The sequence below is a fragment of the Tribolium castaneum genome, chromosome 7 (assembly GCF_031307605.1).
Source record: "Tribolium castaneum strain GA2 chromosome 7, icTriCast1.1, whole genome shotgun sequence".
NCBI classification, from domain to species: Eukaryota; Metazoa; Arthropoda; class Insecta; order Coleoptera; family Tenebrionidae; genus Tribolium; species Tribolium castaneum.
This window is the reverse complement of record NC_087400.1, coordinates 1,945,755-1,966,266: the sequence shown is the minus strand read 5'-3', so window position 1 is coordinate 1,966,266 and position 20,512 is coordinate 1,945,755. Positions and strand designations below refer to the sequence as shown.

General features: G+C 35.0%; 3 protein-coding genes and 1 pseudogene across 9 annotated transcripts; 1 reads left to right on the top strand and 3 right to left on the bottom strand.

Moving 5' to 3' along the window:
- Positions 1-2,902: 2,902 nt before the first annotated feature.
- On the bottom strand, positions 2,903-4,253 carry LOC657521 (uncharacterized protein). Its single transcript, XM_963977.5, has 4 exons — positions 4,064-4,253; positions 3,750-4,014; positions 3,260-3,704; positions 2,903-3,212 (listed from the first exon to the last, which is right to left on the bottom strand). The coding sequence occupies exons 1-4, from the start codon at positions 4,117-4,119 to the stop codon at positions 3,034-3,036; spliced, it is 945 nt and encodes a 314-aa protein (XP_969070.1). The 5' UTR covers positions 4,120-4,253; the 3' UTR covers positions 2,903-3,033.
- A 195-nt stretch (positions 4,254-4,448) lies between these two features.
- Positions 4,449-20,490, top strand: Mvb12 (Multivesicular body subunit 12). Of its 7 annotated transcripts, XM_064357950.1 has the most exons (7): positions 16,831-16,942; positions 17,006-17,729; positions 18,566-18,661; positions 18,712-18,853; positions 18,907-19,132; positions 19,694-20,045; positions 20,096-20,490. In XM_064357950.1, the coding sequence occupies exons 3-7, from the start codon at positions 18,590-18,592 to the stop codon at positions 20,180-20,182; spliced, it is 879 nt and encodes a 292-aa protein (XP_064214020.1). In that variant the 5' UTR covers positions 16,831-16,942; positions 17,006-17,729; positions 18,566-18,589; the 3' UTR covers positions 20,183-20,490. The 7 variants fall into 7 exon arrangements, with proteins under 7 accessions (XP_008199111.1, XP_064214019.1, XP_064214020.1 ...); XM_008200889.3 differs by lacking the exons at positions 16,831-16,942; positions 17,006-17,729 and adding an exon at positions 4,449-4,584; XM_064357949.1 differs by lacking the exon at positions 17,006-17,729 and having other exon boundaries at positions 16,600-16,942.
- On the bottom strand, positions 5,113-9,020 carry LOC107398767 (pre-mRNA splicing regulator USH1G-like; annotated as a pseudogene).
- LOC107398774 (uncharacterized) lies at positions 10,112-16,583 on the bottom strand. Its single transcript, XM_064357987.1, has 6 exons — positions 16,485-16,583; positions 15,801-15,918; positions 13,971-14,037; positions 11,633-11,846; positions 10,314-11,050; positions 10,112-10,255 (listed from the first exon to the last, which is right to left on the bottom strand). Exons 3-6 carry the CDS (start codon positions 14,013-14,015, stop codon positions 10,112-10,114), a joined length of 1,140 nt encoding a protein of 379 aa, XP_064214057.1. The 5' UTR covers positions 14,016-14,037; positions 15,801-15,918; positions 16,485-16,583.
- Positions 20,491-20,512: the final 22 nt, after the last annotated feature.

Sequence of the window (20,512 nt, the reverse complement as noted above, 5' to 3'; positions counted from 1 at the left end):
ATAATAACATTTTCGGCCTATTTTTATGATTTTATTGCTTAGTTTTAAGGAAATTTTATACGAAGATGTGCTAAATTTACACAATTTCGGTTTGTTTTTAATAAAATTTTGAGAGATAATTCCTTTAACTACTAATAACTGTAAACCGTATTAAAACATTTCCAAAAAGAGAAATAATGTTCTCCTCGACTAATAGTGACTTTTCAGTTTATTTCTCATAAGAAACTAAAACCACGTGTTTATTGCTTCAAAAATAAATAAAAACAACACACTTTTCAACCAACTTTTTTATTTTTCGGCTTATTTATGAAAAAATTTCGTCCAAAAATGCGCTAAATCGAGTGAAACAACCTCGGAAACAACTTAAATAAAGCATAAAGCATTGGCATACTAATTAAAGTTTGAACGCCGATTCCGCAAAATAAAAGCTCGAACAAAATAAATCTGAATCAAATTTCCTAATTTTTCAGCCAGCGTTAGCAAAATTAATCGAAAAAGTTTGGTTTTGATCTCAAAAAATGTGCTCAAACTCTCGAAAAAAAACAAAAATTATAACATTTTCGGCCTATTTTTATGATTTTACAGCTTAGTTTTAACAAAATTCAAAAGAAACAAGAATTATTTAGTGCTAAACTGAACAATTTTTTTTAGTTTTCTCTTGCAGTCTCGCAAAAAAACAACTTTTAAAAAATGTATATTCAATAAATTTCTTGTTCAAAAACGAGCTAAATGGCACACAATAAGCTAAATTCAATCATTTACAAATTTAAAGCCAACTGCGATTTTTAACAACATAAACAGAATTGTTTATAATTTTTTTGTTTCTATGGCGATTTTTAATACTTTTTGCAGTAATTAAAAAATTATTTAAAAAAAGGTCGAAAAACTGGGACCTAGAACCCTGTAGATATCACATAACCAGAATTTTAAATTTAAAACTGTTGAGTTTTTGTGAAAATGATTCTCAAATTGTCCAGTGTCCAAAACCAGGCGACAATAATAACAAAGCACGCTTATGTGATTTCGCGAACCTTCACAGCCCGCTAAGCCAATAATCAATGTGTCAATTACTCGGCAAGTGTACACGGGGATGAGATTTTTAATATGCAATTAAGGCCATAATAGAGGTGGTATTGTGTGAAGTACAATGAACACAGGTAGTAGCTGAATACAACCGAGCCGCTAATGAAACATATTACTCTAATTGGGGTGCGGCAAGGCCCCTGCAACCTGCATTGTCCAAATGCGGTCCTGCACCTGACTATTTATATCCAAAATACTGACTTTAATTAAGACAGAAAAGGCAATCGATTAGTTAGTTTATTTTCACGTTTTATCTCGTGTAGCAAATATTAGAGAAACAGGAATCAGAATACTCTTGATGCACACGCACCTAATTTAAAATCAAAGTCTTCGCCTGAAAAAGTAATCAGATTTCGTTGAGCTGGAAAAAATTCAAATTAACTTTAAATCACGTTTTTTGAAAAGCCCTACACGAAAAAATCAACACTTTTAACCTGCTTTTGCGTAATTTAAAATTCTCTTTGTGGCAAATGGAAAAAATTGTAGGTAATAATCAGAGACCGGATTTTTAGCAAGTTAAAAAATTCTATTGGTCAGTTACTGATTCCTGGGACAAATGGGACTCCAGTGAACCGGTTTCAGGGATACAGTTAATTTTATGAAGTAGTTGCAAGCATGAAACAAGTCTGATTAGTCAGAGTACGGTAATTCGGTGTTTGGTAGTCCACAAAGCACCCTAAGTAAGTCAGATCGGGGCGGTCTTGTTTCCTCGTAGACATGTTACCGCTTTGATGTGATATTTCGGTTAGTTAGTTCGCATCTTAGACCGCCTGGCGCGTGTGTGCCTCCCGATAATGCGATTAGGTTGCCATCCATATACCCGACATTCTAATAGGGTAAGCACAGAGCCCTAAATTAGGTTACGCCTAATTGAGAGACAATACCTATGCATTTATATAAGCAGAATCAAAGTGGATGGCTCTTTATTGCGTTATTGGCGTACATACGGTGTTAGGTTACCAACTAAGAGGATCGTTCCACTTGCTCCAAATACATGATAATTTTATCATCCAGGAATGGATTATTTTACTCGCTTGTTTCTTTATTCAATTTGGAAGGGCTTTTCGGGCACAATGGAGGATTTATCAACAATGATAACTTTTAATACGGATGCACTTACTCAACTAATGACTAAATTTAGACACTTTATCAAATTATTATTGCGCTTTTAGACAAAATTTCCACCAGTCTTGAACGCTCTAAAGCCAATCCTCAGTTTTTGCTACGTAGAATTCTACGTAGAATTTTTATAGAAAAACGAAAAACTGATGAAATGTCTTTATTTTAAAAAATGACTAAACGAAACAGCATTTTTATTAAAAAAAATATTCTCCATCAAATTTTCAGTTATTTTTTTCATAATGATTTTTTTAATAGTAGATGTGTAAGTGTTATTTTAAATACAGTCCGAGGAGTTAATTCAAATTTGCTGCCTTTGAGAAAAGTCATAACAGTGGCAGAATGGAAAAATTCAAATCGACTGAATTACCCGTCGTAGAACAAAAATGGGGACAGATTTGGAATCGTCAGACAATTTTACGTTAAATTACTTTTAATTTCTCTTTGAGATAGTAAACAGGTGCCAACACAGGTCGAAAATAATGTTAATGTGGTTTGTTTCTCTATACATATTTGAGAAACAATTTATTTTTGTAAAATTTTCACTTTGTTAAATGAAAATCACAATTTTCTTGTGAAATTTTGCTCAAATAGTCCGAAAATAAAAAAATATTTGGTGTATTGTTGGTTGCATACGTAACTACATAAAAAAATTCGTATTTTTTTTGCAATTCTTGGATCAAGGGCTAGTAAAAATCCATTCAGATGCTTCCAATTTATTTGTAACAAAAATTAAATAACACACTGTAAAAATAAAGCATTGTTTCTCAATGTCTTAATAATACCCCAATGGAAATTTAACGTCGTTTTTCTAACATGAACCCGTTTCGTTCACTTTGCCTCTTCATCAGAGCCCTGCTCTTCATCCGAATACTCATTAATAAACAACAAATTCCTCAGAGATTCGTATAAACTATCATCACTTTCCGATTTTTTGATAATTTTATTAATAACTTCCTGACCCGACTTTATCTGTTTTTGCAACTCGGCTTTCGTATCCTCCTCATCATCTAAATAAAAAAAAATATTTCAACGGCTTCAACACGAGCCAAGTTACCTGAATCAACAATATCGTAAAAAATTGCTTGGTCTTTTAAGACTAGATGAATAGTTGGATATTCGATTATCACCCTGTTTTTCAAACACTCTCTCAGTGTGTAGCTCGGATCCAACTCATAGAACTTTTTCCCTGATTTTAATTCCGCTTTTAGCAATATTCTAAGACCAGGCAAATTTGCAGCTTGATAATACTGCAGTGCCTCATCTCCTTGCTTACTCAAATACTTATCAAGAATTTTACTAAGTCTCAAATTCTCAGGCACTTTATCTTCACTGATTTTCAAGTTTTCGCAATTGACAAACACCCAATCAACACGCCACTCAATCACTTGTGACTTGAAATCAAAACGAGTGGTGTTGTTCTTATGACGCACAAAACTCCGAGGGAGATATTTCAACGTAATGTGCCTCTTTAGAGCCTCCTGTTGCAAACGCAACAACCCCTAAAACAAACTTTCACCCCAAAAAATCTCATTTAAATCAAAAACCTTCGTGAAATTGTAACCAAAACTCGAGCGCCCCTTTTTCGAAGTCTCAACCACGCGTGAAATCTCCTCCAACAAGCGATAATCGCTCGACAAATCCAAATTTGTGAACTTATTAACAGGGATGAACTTAGCCCTGTCTCTCACGCCACTACACTCGACCTCCAGCTTGTGGATTTTATTGCAACTGAGCGAACAGGTCTTCACCTCGCATCGGGGGCAACAATACTTGGCGTTTTTGCGCGCACAGACCTCACATGTGCCCAATCTCAAAAAAAATTTCGGACATAACCTCAAAAAACTAACTAAAGAAATACTTTGTGCCTGATGCTGTTGTTTCCGAACAGGACGGGGTTTCCCCGTCAGGAAGCATGACAAGTGGGAAATTTGCACCAAAAACGGAGAATTTTGAAGAAAAACGATTATAAACTAAAAAATAACCTTGACACTTGATAATTTCAAATTCAATGTTGGCATCACTGACGTCCACAATTAAATAATTAGCGCAAATTTTGCCCAAAAATCGCACAAAAAAACAAGTGCAAGTTAAAACTTCTCACAATTCTGGGGTCAAGCCCCGGAAATGCGGTGCTTGCCCTTTTAACCAGCTAATTAAGTCTCAAGAAGCTGTATTGGTTGGTCGTAAAATGACTAATTTCATTCCATCCAGTCGCCTCTTTAATTTTTCTAGTGCGGGTGTTCAATTGTTTTGTGTTCAGTGATAAGATAAGATAACGTAATAATTGTAGAGAAACATATCGTTAAAACAGCACAATCTTAAAAAATAGTTCATCCGTAACCAAAATAAACTCAGACAAGGTCAAAATTCTGAGTGAAGGTAGGTGATTTGTGTGAAGACAGCTCCCCAAACCAGCTCCTCAAAATTCCGAAGAAACCCGAACATGAAGCCAGTTTCACACTAGCAAAATACGTTTCAATTTGCGTAGATGTATGTTTGGTTGTCAGCTTTGAAACCGTTTAATAAAATAAAAATCCGAAAAAACACTAAACACCCTCTTAAAAATGACATTTTAAGAAAGTCACTTTGCTAATAGCGAAAAACTCAATTATTTACCACAAATTGCTTCTTAATTTTTCCCACTTTTTCACCTAATTTCAATATTTATAGCTCCGCAAATGCACTATTGCAGTTTTCACTCCATTTCACCCCGAAATCGGTTTTGTCACACAATGCCCTTTTGACCATAAGCCGTAACGTGAAGTATTCCTTAATTGAAGTATTATATTGTTTGTAACAATAAACGAAATTACTTTTTGTGGCTATTTATTTGAATTTGAAAACCCCGCTTTCGAAACAACCCAGTGAAGTGTGCATGAACCGAAATCCCGTAAGGGTGAAGATTCGTTCATTAATCAATATTTATTACTTAAATAATAATAATCTCATCATATAAATTGATCAGACAGACGTCAAGTTTAGGTTATGTTTACTCTTCCCTGATGTCAGAGATTTGTGTATAAATAATGCCTAAAACATTATTCTAAGAAGGAATAATCTATTCGAAATGACGAGTATGTTTAAACGATAGATGCAACTCCGGTTACGAGTGAGGAACAAGTTTTGTTTTGCCACTTGCGAAAACACAAGAAACCTACTGGCGGGAACACTGCACAATTCTAGGGCAATTGAAGTTGGTTATGCTCTTTCTAAATAAAAAACGCTATGCTTCCAATTCCTGGGCGCACGAAAATACTCGCTGGCTCTTGTTGGAGTTTAGTGTCGCCGTTTGTTTCCAATTCGTGCATGAAGTCAGGCTGGGAGATGGACCTTGTGAGGCCGTTGCTGGACGGTGGTGATTCCAGACGGCCTCTCCTGCCGTCGATGGTCCCCGTGTAAAGTACCTCAGTGATCTGACTGAGCGTTTGCCGTCTTCAATAAATGCTTATTTACTCTCGGGAGCACCTTGAAGTCGTCGTCGAGCACCCGCCTCTGCACCGACCCCAAATTCCGCATCCCACGATGGTGCTGAACCTCGGAGGGGCCGGCCCCAGATGGACCCACTTTTAATTCTGGTTTTGAGCGTCTCTATCATCGACGGCCTGTGGTGACCTTTGTTCATCCGTTTCTCCAGCTTCTCTTGAACTTGCTCTTTTTTGACTTGGCGTTTGTTGAAAGTGAAACGACGGGGCCGTGCTTTGGCTTTCTTTTTGTCGCCGGCCTCCAGTTTGGCGTGGACGCCGTCCAAGAACCGCAGGATGTCGTCGCGGTTGTTCATTCCGGCGAGTTCTTGGGCGGTGCGGCCGTCGATATCAGTCGAGTAAATGTTGGCTCCGAAATTGACTAGGAATGTGACGATGTGTTTGTGGCCCCGCGCCGCGGCCAAGAGGTCGGCTTTGTCCGGGTCTCCCCTGCAACGTATTGATACAAAAAAATCTATCTATCTATCTATTTTAATAATAAACGAGTAAAATTGCAATTATTAAACCCTATCCTTTGTAAATGAAATAAAATGCCTTGAGTTCAAATTCTTTTGTAGTTAGTCTCGATAAAAGTCGGATAAAAGTGATAAAAATGTTATCTGAAAATAGAAATCTCGTGTTATTTATGATAACTGACAGTAAAATTTCTTAGGTAGTAAATTAATTTTATTCTTAATTACAATGTTGAAAAGTGAGCTTTCACTTGCTGTTATTACAATGGTTTAAATATTTCAAATAACTGCCACTGCAACTTCAGTTAATTGATTGGACACAGACAATTAACAACCTATTTCAGTGGGTAATTGTTAAATTAAGTAAAATTATTTACTTGGATAATTGGTGATTTCCTTTTCCAAATTTGTGTGAGTCAGCATTATTTTATTTGAGAATAAGTATGTACTAAAAAATATGAATTCAGTTAAATATTATAAAAACTATTCATCAAAACGTATTGGAATTTGGTATATGCGTTAAATGATTTAAATTCTATCGTCTCAGACGTTTATCAAATTTCTGTCTTCATTTGTTTTGGAAAAACAAGGCTAACATGATTTTTTTTAATGGCAAAAAGGGTCAAATTTAATATTAAAAAAAGCCTTTTATGATTTAACACTTATAATTATCGAACTAATAAAATTTTGTTAGCTTTCGAAATGTTGTCTTTGCCACCTGAACTGTTACCAAAAATAAGTAAAATAATTGTTAAAATAACTCCATAATATCCATACTTATTATTATCATCGATTCTGTTATATTTAGGTACTTTGAATTTACTTTACTTTTACTTTAATTAGAGAATAATATACTTGTATGTAATTATATTATCAAGTTATTATCTAACCAAGTTTCAGTGAATGTGTGTAGAACAAAAGAATTATCTAGATTTATCTACAGGCTGCTCAAAAACTGGCGCACCAACGCAGTGGTACGTTGTTGAGAAGCACGTGTAGATCACGGGAAAAATGTTAAAAAAATTCCTAGTCATATTTTAAAAAATCTTGAGCTACAAACTTATTGTGTTAACTTCTTTAGTTATCATTATTTTTTTATATTTCTATGTTTCATACCAGGTAATCGTTCCGTAACAAAACGATGAATAATTATTTTTAAATTTACTATCAGATTTTAGCAGTTTTTTTAATTAAAAAAAATTAAAATTCATCCAAAAAATCACAATGTGTAGATGTGCCAACACTGGGAATTATTTCCTAGGAAACCGTTTAAAAAATAATTTATTTTTATTGTTGATCAAATTCTATTGCGATCATGACTGTTAGACAACGTTGCCACATATCATTTATCTAAAATTAGTTATTTATCAATAACTTTAATTCAAAGAATTTTTTTACTATTTTTACCTTTATATGTAACCAGTTCTCTACCACACACCAATGAGTTGGTGCGCCAGTTTTTGAGCACGCTGTATACTGACTGTTTAAATTTAAAGATCTACCTTTTTAATGAAAATAGCAACAGCGGATTTGCATTTTTTTTATTGAAATAGGGCACAAAAGTAGACTTTATAGTTATAGTAAGTTATAGTTATAACTAATGGACCCAGAAACCCAGAAATTAAGAAAAATTTTTTTGCTTAAGATTATTAGAAACCATTTACAAATTTCATTATGTAAGTAATTTAGTTTTGATAAAAAGAATGTTGTTTGCGCTTTGCAATGATCTGAGACACTTTTATTTTTTATTTTTGTATATAAAACAATAATTGAGAAATTTTTTATTCAGTAATTTGTTAAAATCGGGTAATTAATTATGAAGTCGCAATTTATGGCACTTTTTACACATTTACTAAAAAAATTATTGATGAAACTAATTTTTATCGAGGATTAATTTTTTATTCGTTTTCACTTTTGTTAGCTCTTTTGTCACAACTAATAATAATAGACAAAAGTCTTGTATCACTCAAGGATGAAATATCACGGGATTAAACTATTGAAGCTGGATTTTTAACCACTAAACAAATATTTGAAGACGTAATCCGTTAAAACACTGGATTAAAAGAGAATTAGGACAAATTCAATTCAATTTTATCGAAGAATCAGCAGATTAGACTGTTGTTTATCCACCACGTTTATAAAAGAGATTCTGCTCTCGATACCTCAGTAGATATCGCAATGAAAGTGCCAGTACTGATAGTACTAGCCCTCGTGGGCTTGTCTAGTGCCAAATACGAGGGCTCAACAATCTTGAGTTTAGCATTGAAATCGAAAATGTTGGAACCGCCATTCAGGCTGAAAAACACTACCACAAATCGAGACAAGCTTTAGGTTTGGGAAAAATTACTTTTGACCAATATTTACGCCACGCTGAGGTAACACTTGGAAAAAATAACTCCCGTTTTTAGTTATTGTTTTAAAGATTAATGCTTATTTGGCCCAACTGGCTAAAGACTACCCCGACACTGTCACTCTAGAAACAATCGGACAGTCGTACGAAAAACATTCCCCGACTACAATCCGATCTATTCTTACAGCATCTCCTCTTTCACGACAGCTTCGAGGAGAATCATCGGCACGACCATCAATCCTGAATACCCCGAAATATTGTGGATTTCATTTCCTGATCAAGCTGGTTTGGGTAACTGAACCGTTAAAACCCATCAGACCGGCTTCCAATTATTAAAGTCCAATATCAAAAAGGAGTCTTTGCATTTCTACTAAAACAATATAAACTTTGTAATTCATGTTTTATTATAACTATATATAAATATGAAATGGAACAGATTTAGTTGATCGAAACTGAAATTAACATGCCGCGTTGAACTTAAAAATAGCTACTTTAAATTCAAACAAAAACTGAACCGGTTTCTCTGGTATGTTAAGAGACAAGAATTGCTCTTTCGCAACAACTGTTAATGAAACGTTCACCCATAGAATTAACAGCTATCTCAATGCGATCTTCTAGCGATGACTCTCTAGCGTCAAGTTGCAGATCATCCAGAACGTGAATAACATCCTCGCGTCGCAGGCACATCACAGATGCTTTGTTGTCAGAATCCACATGCATTGCCATAACAAAAGAAAGAGAAGGAAATTTCTTACGTTTATCAAAATACTTCTTATTTGTGAAAACATTGTAGTACCGATTTTGAAAGATTTGTTTAAATGCGTCTTGTACAGTATTTGGATCACATTTTAATGCCATTATTATCCCAGATTTATCATTAAACAGTACTATATCAACTTTGGTTGTCTGATTTGGAATTATTATGTCGTTTCCGAAGAGAAATCCTGCTCGACTACATGTCAATGTAATTATACTCTGTAAAGTTGCCTCCTTCAATGGATCGATAAGTGTTGAACGTTGAAGTAGACAGGTTATACTATTTTGAAAATTTGCTAATTCTTCTTTGAACTGTGCTAATGATTCACCTTCATCACAGAGTTTGGTTAGCTGAGAAAATGATGCTGAACAATCTTCAGCCAATTCTCTGTTAATACCAAATCTTTCAAAAAAATAATAAAAATAATCTCGTAGCAGCTTCATAAATTCATCAATTAGCTCAGGGATAGGTATTTGGAGTTTGTGATCATCAAATGAATATGTTAAGTATCCTACAGATACAAGAAATCGAACAACTATTTCTTCGCGACAAGTCAAACTTTGTTTAGCTAATATGTTATGCAAAGATTTCAGATCACTTAAGTCTAACGGTTTTAACGTGAATTGAAAATCTTCTTTAACACCTTGTAGAAGTTCATACAACAACCTTCTCACGCTACCCTCTTCAAGTAGTTTATACATATTGTGAATGTAACCAGATTGTTGCCAATAATTTTTTAAAGCACCTTCTCCCAGAGATGAATTTCTCAAAAACTGCACAATCGTTTGAGGATTATATAGGCATTGTTTCGAGCCATTTAAATACCCATTATATTTAGCCTTCGCTTTTTCTCTCAATTCCTCCTTTACTGCAAACCGATTAAATAGAGTACAAACTTCATCTTCAGTGAATCCATAGAAATCTTGGCACGGATTGTTGGTTCCGAATTGCCATCGCAATACATTACCCAATAGGGTGGAAATCGATACACCACCCACATCCAAAATTCCTGTAATAAACGCTCCTTTAAAGATCTCAGGAAATGTTTTTAGAGCATATCCAATTACTTCAATTGGGAATGAGGCAGCTTCCTCTAGCTCTTCAAGCTCAGTCTCTGGATCAGCATTATTCACATTATACAACGCATTTGAAATGATCGAGTCGTACTCGTCAACGAGTAGAAAAACCTTTCTTTTATGAAACTTGTTCAGATAAACTGCCAAGCGTCCCAACCCCTTGATTACTTTGTCCTCTGGAATTCCTGTGTAGGTAAATTCGCCACACCATTGTTCGCAATGCTTTTTTTCATCGTCTTCCAATGGTGACAATTTGGATTTGTAAAGGTATCTGTGTTGCCTAAAAGCTTCCGATATAGCGCTTCTACACACATTCACTGCATCAGATTTGCTTTTCACGTTAGCAGAACAGAAAAAATTTATTTCGATTATCGGATATTGTCCGAAATGAGTTTCTACAAACTTCTTATTCTCCATGACTTTTAAGTTGAACCTTGCTGAACTGAACAGTTTGTAATTGTCTTTTTCTTCCAAAACCGTTGTTTTCTCTTCTCCATTTTCATCAACTTCCAACTCCAAGAATCGTTGCATCATAGATAAGTTTACAGATTTGCCAAATCGGCGCGGTGCGGTACACAATACCATAGGTTGATCGTCCGTTTCAAAAACTGCTAACATCAACCCACTTTTATCAACAAAAGTATCGGATTTCAAGACTTTTTCAAAATCCGGTGAAAGGCTAAATTTTAAACGATTGGCCGGATTATCCTCCCTAATAAACAAACTGCCTGTAACAATGAATGAAAACCACGAATTAATGTTTGCACAATAAATCGAAAAATACTACAAAGAAATGGGAAGCATGATAGACAAACCTTGAGTGAGTTTAACAAACGTTGAATTTTGAATTAACCCTTTAACTTATAATTTATGCAATAATTACGTAAGTTTGAGTATGTACAATATGCACCTTTTACGGACATTGTAAGTCAATGGATTAATGACAAAATTCAAAATAGAATTTGTAATAGCTCTAAGCTCTTTATGCAATAAGCTGCAAAAAACAAAGGCATTTTGCAACGTATTGCATACTAGTATTTTTTACGAATCAGTCACGAAAAGCAACCATTTTGATATGAGTGATTCTGAAGATTCTTAAAATCAAAGAAATTATACGAGTCTGCTTACTTATAAAAACGGATGTTTCTCCAAGAGGATATAATAAATTTGATTCCTTGAATATATTAATGATATTCTACAGAGTGGAAAAAAAATGATTTTCATCAAACATAACACAAAACAAACCGCTCGGAATCTATTAGTGCCACAAAACACCAAACAATCTTAAAAGAAAAACAATCGCAACAAACCTGATCCAGCTACTCCTACTGTGGCAGCGCCTGCACCAATAAATTTAGCAGCTGAATCGATGTCCCTGGACACTGGGGTGGTCTGGAAACTCCTCACTGCTGGGAGAAGTGTGGCTTGTTTGTGTTGCTGAACGACAGGACTCTGGACTAATGATGGGTTTTGGCTGAGGGCGGTGCTCAATGGCCTTAAGTATACTTTAGAGTTTGAAATAAGCTGAAAATTAACGCACCAATCAAACGTTAATCACAAGCCTTGGCCACTTCAGACATCCAAGGAAGTTACGTTCGTCACGGTGGTCAGTGAACGTATATTATCATCATATTAAATATTAAATAAACACTCCTTTTTTTAACTTAAAATATACACAAATGTGGTGTAATAATTATGAAAATAAATTATTTTTTACAAACTTCTGTTTACTTTATTGAAGACATGCCCTTTTTTAAAATTGAATACAAAAAACTATCAGCAGGACTTTCACAAATTCAAGGAAGAAAGTTCAATCTTTAGAAAGAAATAATCGTAAAATGAGAAAAAAAATAAAAAAACAACGGTTTATTTCAAAAACGCAATAATTTTTCAAAATTTTATTTAAAAATGTGTTTAAAACGTTAAATTTAAATGTCTTGTAAGTATACGGTTAGTCAGACTCAGAAGTAAAATCTACATTTTTTTTTTCGAAAAAATTTGCTAAAATTGATTGTTTCACTCGATTTAACTAGTTTTTAAAAAGAATTTAATCAAAAGTTATGTTATTTCACGTTTTTCAAAGTTTTAAGCTTATTTTTCAACTAAATTTTTGGTATTTTGTGGCATTTTGACTAAAAGAAACTGAAAAATGACCACATTATGCTAAAAAAATACGTATTTTTTTTCTTTTTTGAACCTTTTAGTACATCCAACAGCCAGAAGAGCTATAATTTAATATTTCGCTAAAAATAAACTTTTGCTTTTTTTTACCTAAATAACTAAAATTAGGTCATTTCTGATAGTTAAATAAACGGAGAATTTATTAATCTACGATTTTTCAGTACAGTTTCAACAAAATTTCAAGCTCGAGCTGAGTTTTCGGCTCAAGAACGTGAAGAAATCCATTTTTAATAAAAAAAAAAAACGAAAAAAGGCAACATTTACAAGAAAATTCAAAAATTTTTCGGTTTATTTTTAATCCAGGTTGCCAAAAAATTATTTTGCTTCAATTTTTAAATCACCCGGTATATCTACGAATTTTTATAAAAAATTATTAATTTTCAATTATGTATTTATGTTAGTCTTCAATGACTAACTTCTTTTTCGTCGTTTTCGTTTTCCCTGAAGATAAATTACGAAATTGTCAATACAAGATGAACAAATAGTTAAGGTACAGTGGCCCACAGAATTACAGTCACGTCGTATTTCAACACCGCAGTGAACACTACTTGTGCTTATGACTGTACATACCCACTTATCAAAAAAATTAGGATTATTTCGTGATAAATGGTGACAGTTTTTAAACAATATTATCAATTATTATTACATTAGATGCTAATGTCACGGCCAACTATTTTTACAGATGAAATTAATAATTTATTATCATAAACAAAACACGATAATTGCAGAATTTGAAATAAAACAATCAAGTGTCCCAATTTTTTTATCGCCAATTGAAAAATCAACATTGCCATGGACAAAAATGACAAGTGACAAGGTCACCTAACAGCTAACATTATTTAGGAAAAATCGCACACAATATTATCACTATTTCATAATGATGGTGACACACCCAGTGTGCCCTTTGATTTTAATTTATCTAATCTATTGACACAAATTAAAAAATGTAACTAAATCTGAAATTTAAACACCCCAAAAGTGGTTGCCATAGCAATGTGTAAAACAATTGAGCAATTAAACTGCTGTTGAAATCCTCAACTGATAACACTGTAAAAAATAATTAAAAACACGAGTGGTCAAAATTAGTTGGCTGGGCATTTGAAATGTCAGGTGTTATGTAACACACTTGTGTGCATTTTGGGTTAAAGGTTATAGAATGATTTTGGGACACACTGTATGAACGAAATGCGATAAAAATTTCCATGAACCAGTAAAGCATCGATCAAATGATGAAACTCGGTTAAAAATATGTTGTTCAAAGTTTACTGGACTTGATACACAAAGTTTAAAAAATTGGAATAAAAATGCGTGACGTTGGTGCAGATTAGAAGCATTGCGAGGAAAACATTACATAACCGCGTTTGGGCTAAAATTACAATAGGTGTAGGTTACATAACCCAACAAATCCCAGCTAGTTTTGGGAAAAATTTGCAAATTGTTAGTAGAAATAAAAAGGGTGGTACTTACGGCGCTCCTGGCGGCGGGGGCGATCAATATAGCGCAGGCGAACATTTAATTATTTACACTTAACAACCTGAAACAAGGGCAAGTCCGTTAGTTGTGAGCAAATCACAGGTAGCCCCAGCCTACCAGCACGGGTTACGTAACAGCAACTCGGGCAGAATTCGCGCAAATCATATGAGAAACGTATGACCAGCGGCCTCACCACGGCACAGTGTCCGGAGGAGGACATTTAATTATTTAAATAATTGAAAATAGGTTACAACTGCTTTGGCAATAGTAGATTTTGTAAAAAAAATCCAATTAACACGACTGAAAATTTGTTTGACGTTTTAAATCAACACAAAAACCCATTTTTAAATTAAACCTGGCACGTTATTTCACGTTGTGATAAAGTTCAATACGGTGTTAATTAAATAAGCACGGAAAAATTTGGAATCCAGTTTTGATATCACAAATATTTCGTTAATATTTTTGGAAATTGCTGATCCACAAGTCTAAATATACCGTTGCTTTTAATTGCTTTAGTTCGAGCTTGATGAGGGTGTAAAATAAGACGCCACGTGCACTTTCCACGTGCACTTTCCATTCGAACTTTCGCTGCGAAATATCGAATTTCATGGCAATTTCTTAAGCCATTAATGATTTATCTTGCACCGTTATTATTTTTCAACTTGACGCAAAAGACGACACCTCGCCATCATATAATGATTGAAGTGCTCGGACAATAATCTATTTATAAATTTTTATCTAGGTCGTAAGATATATAATGTAATCATAAGGGTGATGAGTTTGTCGCACCCTAACCATTGTCCCGAATTATCGAAATTGAAAACGAAATTATAAGGAAGTGGAACAACAACTATTCTCCTGCGAATTGTCTCGGAAAGAAATGATTGATTCTTTGTTATGACGGGTGTAAATAAAATATGAGCCTCCCTAATTCCCGTATTAGGTCGGATTTAGCTGAGAGCGGGTGGATTTGTTCCAAGGAAAACAATTTCAAATGATTTGATTTTTCACGTCCTTGATTGGTGTCGTAAAAAACACATTAGAAGGAATGTTTCGTGAAATGAATGACTTATGATGACTATTAATTTTTTCTAAATTTCGCGAAATGTTGTTCTTTGACTGAAATAATTTCCATAGGTTTATTTCTCGTCTATCATTTATTAAAAAAACAGGAAACCTATAAATCAATAAACGTAAAATAATGACAACATAAAGCGAAGTATTGTTCAGAACCTTGAATGCTTAAAAATTGTAGAATTTATTGTTTAATCTGATTCTTGCTTCTACAACAGTAGAACATTTTTTTCGAGGTTTTGTAGATTTTGTACTTTGACTAAAAAAATACATTTCTCTTTGCAACTAAATAGACATATCGTCGGACGTTTTGCTTTGGGGAATTGAAGGTTCATTACGGATTAAAGACGCTGTCAAACATTATTAGGGGCGCGAATTTGCGAGCCGAATACTTTCAGTGGCATTGACTCGGGTTAGGACCCCTATTTCAACTTTGAAGGCTTCACAGCTTTGAAAAACAAAACATACAGGGTGACCCAGGGGTGCGTAATCGGTCTATAACTTTTTTATTATGCGAAATATTGCCACTATCCGATAAAGCGACTTAAAGGTGGTGAACCAAAGGTATGTTTTTTTAAATGGAACACCCCATATATTGTTGCATGATTAGATTCTACGCAAAAAAATAATGTAACTTTATATAAACTATTATGTGTCTATCTCTTTTCGTTTCGGAATTATTCAATTTTTCCTTATAGAAAAGACCAATTTTTGAAAAATCACTGCAAAGTCAAGACAATCAAGACTTACCTGTTATTCGATGCACAACACGCTCACGACGGTCACACGCTGCTACAAGGTGTCAACTGTCAACCACAGAACAGTAAGGGTTAGTTCAAACCGCTGCCAACGGTCGCACGCAAAAACCCTAAAAAATTCAACAATTTATTCTCTACAAACTTCCAACAACTTACAACGTTACAACAATTTAATTTTAGCTCTACATCGCGTCTCCTTCCCTCATTTTTGTGACGGTCCTTTTTAAGAAGGAAAAACTACCTGCTCCCAGAAGGGGGGCGTCACGAGCGGTTAAGGATTGAGGGTTGCACATTTAACAGGAAAGTGAAAGTTGTACATTACAACAATAGAAACAACTTACAGTACAAGTCAGCGTGAAGCAGACATTTTCTCTGCGATATTTAAAAACCTTTACAAAACACAAATTCAGATAAGCAATTTTGCCTACCGTACAACACGTGTTACAACTTCCTAGTGATAACAGTATAATAAATATAATTATTCTAGTTATTATGTAATTACTGCCATGTTTTGGACGCGAAAACAATTACAATATAAAAACCAGTGGTCGTGGGTCAGACTTCAGTTATTTGATTTACTTTAATTTTAGACACAATCGTTGAAAATAAACATAATGTCAGACGAATTACATTTTACTTATAACATTTAATAAATATCAAGACAATCAAGACTTACCTGTTAATCGATGTGACGCTCACACGCTGCTACAACTACAAGGTGTCAACTGTCAACGAGGGTTAGTTCAAACCGCTGCCAACGGTCGCACGCAAAAACCCTAAGCCGGTCCCAAATCCGGGGAAATGAAAATTTCCGGGAAAAACAACCGGAACTTGGCAACAATAAATCAAGTGACGTTTCGTACTTGTCTTTTTTTCCAAAACAAATGTCATAGTCACAATGCGAGAAAATAAGTGCTAAAGATCGGTTCGTTTTCTCATAAGATGGAAAATCCTCTAACCAAAGGTGAGGAGAAGAAGTTCGGGTACCCCAAAGTACGAGATTCGGACGTTAAAAATGAAAAACCCAAAGTCGAAGTTAGGCGCTTGCAGTACGACCCTAACCCTAAAGTCGGGGACTGGAAAAAGACGTGCTCGCCCAGCTGTTGCCCCTCGTTATCGGGCGAAGAACGCCTGGTTTGTATAATTTGATTCGATTTTGGGACCAATTTTCAAAAACGCAACTTGGCCACACTGTAGGGCGGCGTTGCCGGGTTGTGCCCTGGCGCACTTTCCGCAAGTTTATCGAACAGCTGGTAGGATTACGTAATTTGCGATAATATCCAACAAATGTGCTTTGTTGCCCCGATTAGGGAAAAAAATCAGTGATAAGTGGTACAGGGACTTGGAAATAGGCACCAAGTGGGGGCGCTGATGTGGCAATGCCATCTAGGTATATTGTATCAGAATGGCACAAACTACGTAAATTTGTATTACAAGAAAACAAAATAACTTGTTTTTAGATGTTCACACCTTTAATAAATTTTTTTGGTAAAGTTGTCTTTTTCGCCTATTTTTTCTGTGATGTCCGAAAAGGGGTGATCAGGTAATAATCCGTTTTGACCTGATAAGATGCGGTGCCGAATTTCTAGGACTCGAACACGTAAAGAGAGGGTGCCCGGTATTTGGGGATTCAATAGTGCCCAATTTATGCACGCCTGTTATCATAACTCGCCTGTTTTGGTGATAATATTGTCCGATTTTGGGAAATAGAAAATAAAGATGCAATAAATGATAATTTACTGGACACCCTTCACAGAATTCTTGTGAAAAACATTTCAACAAAACACATGGGAGATTCCCAGATGGGCGGTTTATGGTTTACGGTCCTTTTAAGCAAACGCCGCCTGATGCGCAAAATAGCTTTAAACCGTTTGTTGTTGGTGGAGAAAAGGAGAGCTAGGGATCATAAACTAAATGAGGGGTACGTACATTTCGTTCATGAAAAATTATTTAAAATTGGGACATATGAAACTCGTAGTAAACGATTCTACCGAAAATTCTTTTCACTTATCACACAGTTGTGTAATTATAATTAATGAAAACAGTGATAGTACCAAGTTGATTGTAGTCTGACTGTTCATGTAAAGCTCTAATAAATTGAGTATAAATGAAAATCTGTTAGCAGGCCCGGTAATTCAGCCTGATTTATTTCCGATTTTAATTCAATTTCGGATATATTTTTTAATGTATCGTTGCATATGGGTCCATCCTGACGATCGCTATCAACTATCAAAAAATTCTGTGAAATAAATAATGGGGCGAAAACTGCAATAGTGCATTTGCGGAGCTATAAATATTGAAATTAGGTGAAAAAGTGGGAAAAATTAAGAAGCAATTTGTGGTAAATAATTGAGTTTTTCGCTATTAGCAAAGTGACTTTCTTAAAATTTCATTTTTAAGAGGGTGTTTAGTGTTTTTTCGGATTTTTATTTTATTAAACGGTTTCAAAGCTGACAACCAAACATACATCTACGCAAATTGAAACGTATTTTGCTAGTGTGAAACTGGCTTCATGTTCGGGTTTCTTCGGAATTTCGAGGAGCTGGTTTGGGGAGCTGTCTTCACACAAATAGGTAGGTGCAAACCCATCAGGTAAAATAGTGGACAAAGCGCCTGAAATTGCGTCATATTTGCGATTTACTGAGTAATAATTTATTAATAGTTTGCATAAATATTAATTTGTGGCTATTTTTACACAATGGAAGGTGCTAACCGGCCGTTTGGTGATGCGGGTTTTGTTATTCTTGTTTGTTGCAGAGATACGTCCAAAGACTGACTACGATGTTAAAATCGTCTGCCGAAAATAAAATACTGAAGTTACTACCGAACGATAAACCCATCACAGCAATCCAAGTGAGTATAACCCCGAAAATGAGCCCCAACACTGTTCTAACCTCAACCAGGTCATTGAAAACCTTGACAAATGCCCCAAAGGGTTTCACCCAATCAGTAGGACCTACGACCAAGACCAGGATGCTGATCTGAGGGAAAGCTCAATTTTTAAAAGTAGTGCGGCTAGATATTTGTGTGTTTCGAAATCTGAAGGTGAGAAACAGCCCCCTTTCAGTAAAACGATAAATTCAAGTGTCCTCACACAGGTCTCCCCAATTTTGTGATTCAGGAGCTTTTTGTACTGACTGAGAAGTTTAATCCTCCGAGAGGTTTTAGTTTGTTGAATAGGACTGCCGATAGTGAACAGAAGGCTTGGAAGAAAAAACAGTTGTGTTATAAATTAGTGAATCTAAGGGATACGAAAGTTGCAGTTACTGATATTATCGTCTGTAGTCGGCTGAAGAAAGCTCCTGAGGGGTTTAAACTTGCTGGGTGAGGTCCTTTGTCAAGATTTTTTTTTGATGACAAATAATAATTACGTAATTTTGGGTTTAATAATATTTCAATCAAATGGTTAATCTTTGAAATTTTACTTGCTCTAAAAGCACGAGCGTATGAATCACGGTATTATCGCAGTTGATTGTGGTTTAAAGTTTTAATTAAAAAATGTAATCGTGGGAAGGCCCCAACTGTAATTCTACCGTTAGAAACGATTGTCAATGTAAATTGAATGAATTAAGTAGTCCGTTATTCCTTTGTTTATTTAGTTGTAAAAGTCGCTGATAAATAATGACCTGTAATATCGGAGTCAAAACTAGGTTATTTCTGTTTTTCACTCGATTGATTTTTTGATGTTGAGTGTTTACGTTGATAAAAATACTGTGCTGTCCTTGACAACTAATTTACAAACTTTTCAAATTGTTAGGTGATTTAAAAAATTTGTGACAATCTAGAAGGCGTGAATGTCAAAAACTCAATGAAGAACAAAGGAATAAAACAATTATAGAATAATTTTCGCTGTCGTAGTTTTAAAAAACGGGACCAAATTTCCAGGGAATTGAACGGTGTGACGGTTTGCTTCAAAATGGGCAACGTGCAAGACACCCAAAACAGCCCCGATTCCAACGGTCGCAACATCACTCCCCCTGTCCGCCCAGCGCCCCCATATCCCGGTAACGGACCCATTTACCCATCGATTGGTGCCGATGGCGGCGACCACGACTACGAAATTCTAAAACCTCCAGGTTATCCCTCGGGACCATCACGACCCGCTCCCAGACCACCAGCTCCAAACCCTCGTCAAAACTCAACCACAGGGACGTTGGGTGCAAGTGGAGGGAATAATCTAGATGGTGTACCGTTTATTGTCAACCCGAAATTTTTGAATGCAAGCACTGCCGATAGGGTAATGATTTTTGGATGTGGGCGCCTTTTTTCTATTAATTTTACTTGTAGTTTCAGTTTCCCACAATTAGGGCCAAGACAATGCAACAAATTTTGAAGGAGTATGATTATGCTTTTACCGTGGAACGGCAAACTTAAAAATGTTATTTTTTTAATAAACGGAACTGAGATCTTTTAGGAATGTTTTAATGCCTCTATCTAGTTATATTTTAGAGACTCTATCATCATTTGTGTTACACTGTATTATTTTTTAGCAATCAAGTGTGTCATTATTGTAGTCACGGTAGGCTCAAGTGATTCAAGTTAAGTCATGTAAGAAATTTAACGAAGAGTTGTATAGTTTGTAAACTTAAGTGCCCACTAGATTGTATCAACACATATTATGATTATAACAATTATTATTTAGTGCCAATGTTTTATATTTAATACAGTATTTATGTACAGTACTTGTGATTTTTTTAATACGCC